The following is a 2,281-nucleotide window of genomic DNA, read 5'->3' as shown; positions in this document are numbered from 1 at the left end:
AATACTTCTATAAATATCTTTAAATAGGTTAGGTAGTTTTACCTAACTTAAAAAATTATAAAAACTATAATTAGTAGTTTTAACTAAACCTAAAATAGATCTAGGGTATAGAAACTAAACCTAAAGTAATTCCTTAGGCTTGCCCCTAACCCCACACCACTATAAGTTTAGTGAGGTTTGGGTTTGATTTTTGCAGTTCAGTTATGCAACTCTAGTAGATCCTTAATAACTCTAGTAAACCTAGTTTATACCTCCTCTTTAGCCCCTTCCCTATCTAGTAATACTCCTCTACTAAAGCTAGTAAAGATTAATTATTATTTTATTTTTTCTTCTCTAAACTTTAGTTACCTCTTTATTTTCCTTACTACTATAAAGGAGGTTTATATTAAAAACTCAAACAATTACTGTTCAAGGCACCTGGTCAAGCTGGATGCAGAGGTGAAATACACAGATCAGATGGGGCAGATTATGGAAGAATAAGTCACAGCATGTGAGCTTGAGCTGTATTTAAGTTGAGATGATAGGTCCGCTTCTGGACTCTGCTTTACCACTATTCGGTGTGGCTGCAATACATTAGCAAGTGGGCTCCATATGATCGTCATTTTCTTCTTCGAAAGTAGCCTCCTGTCCGAGCAGACACAGGTAGCTCAGGTGGCAGGGTTTGACCTTCGCCACTCGACCTCCATAGGAGCTGTGCCTGTTCACACCATCGAAAGTGGCCCAGAAAGCCGTCTTGCGCATACACTTTGTCTCGAGCGTCGTACCCCCATTTTGTACCCCTGGTGCCGATAATATCTTTTTCAATAGCAAGTTGACACCCGGCACATGAAACCCCGTGTTCAACGCTGCCAGTTTGTTTGTCGTAATAAGGGAGTGCACATGACCCCATGAAGTTGAACTTTTGATTTCAGTCTCCTGGTTGGACTTGCGGAAGTGCGTGCGATTGCCGTCTGCAAACCAAAGTAGCCCGATGAAGAGAAACGATCGTAGTATGGGAATTCTGTACAGATTCATTCATCGAGTATATCCCAGGCAAGGACTTGAACGACCTCAGTTGACCTAATTCGGCTTTGGTCATGTGTAATTGCTTTCGGACTGAGGCAAGAGTCCGCACTTGTGTCTCTGGGGACCCCTGGAGGCATTTGAAACAACATCGCGTCCAAGTTAGTATAGATATGAACCCGCCGAATTCGCCGCAGAGAATGCATGTCTTAGTACATAATGCCTTATAGAAGTCGAGTAGAGTGACGTCGATGGCAAGTCGTGTTCGTAACAAGGCGCAGAAAAGGTTCAGACCATGCGAGACAACCCTACGATACTGGTTGAGGAAGTCTACCATCTGTCTTGACCTGAGATTTATCTGTCGAAATTTGAACAAAGAATACAAATCCAGACGGTACAAGGTGTCAAACAAGAGCTCGAGGGGTAGCCGATCAAGGGAGCCAAGTCCAACCTTTGAAGTCCGCTGGAAGGGTGTTGTTATTGACGGACGAATCTCATTGTGTTCCCGATGCGAGTACCAGATCACGGACAGGCAGAAGTCTTTACGGTGATAGGCGGTGGTTCGAATAATGGCGTCAGCTTGTTCTTTGTCGAAGCGGAATTCGGTGGCAGAGCGATATCCTCGGGGCATGAGAGAAGCCATTCTCGAGATTTGGCAGTACGCGTTAATGGCGGAGTTCGACAGGGGGCCATGAGACTCCAGCATCCCTTTGAACGCTCGTGGAGGTGTGTTGTATCGAATGACGCAATTATGAAAGACGCGGCTGGATCATGAAATGAATGGCCAGGAATAATTGCACAGAGGTTTCAATCTGCTGGTGTCGAGAGAGGAAGCCGGTCCAAATTTGGCAAGTACAGTGTGACTGGAAAGCATTTACTAACTCAGAAATCGAAACCCAATAAGTCTGGCCAGAGCTCCACTTGAGTGGTGATGAGAAGAAATATTGGGGAAGTAGCTCAGGTAGGGATGGTATTTTAAAATGTCAGAACAGACATTTTGACTGTTTTTGTCTGACAAAGTATTTTTTATTAGAAAAAGTGGATTTTACTAGTAAAATAGGTATAAGGATCTATGATCCATGAGAATTAGAAACTAGTGTGAAAGAAGAATGTTTATAAATAGATTTAAAGGTAGGTATCCTTATTTAAAGAGATTATTACTAAACTTTAGAGTTTAGTAGTTATAGGCAGAGTTTATATCTTTATATATTATATAATTATTTATATAATCTCTTATAAAGAGCCTTCTTATTAATAGGCTCCTCTATAAAAATAACTT

General features: G+C 41.8%; 1 protein-coding gene across 1 annotated transcript; it reads right to left on the bottom strand.

The window, feature by feature from the left end:
* Positions 1-573: 573 nt before the first annotated feature.
* On the bottom strand, positions 574-1,645 carry ACLA_091440 (F-box domain protein; the record flags this gene model as incomplete). Its single annotated transcript, XM_001272871.1, has 2 exons — positions 574-912; positions 959-1,645. The coding sequence occupies 2 exons, from the start codon at positions 1,643-1,645 to the stop codon at positions 574-576; spliced, it is 1,026 nt and encodes a 341-aa protein (XP_001272872.1).
* Between the last annotated feature and the right edge of the window lie 636 nt (positions 1,646-2,281).

This window comes from Aspergillus clavatus, genomic scaffold, assembly GCF_000002715.2.
Source record: "Aspergillus clavatus NRRL 1 1099423829798 genomic scaffold, whole genome shotgun sequence".
NCBI classification, from domain to species: Eukaryota; Fungi; Ascomycota; class Eurotiomycetes; order Eurotiales; family Aspergillaceae; genus Aspergillus; species Aspergillus clavatus.
The sequence above is the reverse complement of the archived record's forward strand: the minus strand, read 5'-3'. Positions and strand labels throughout refer to the sequence as shown.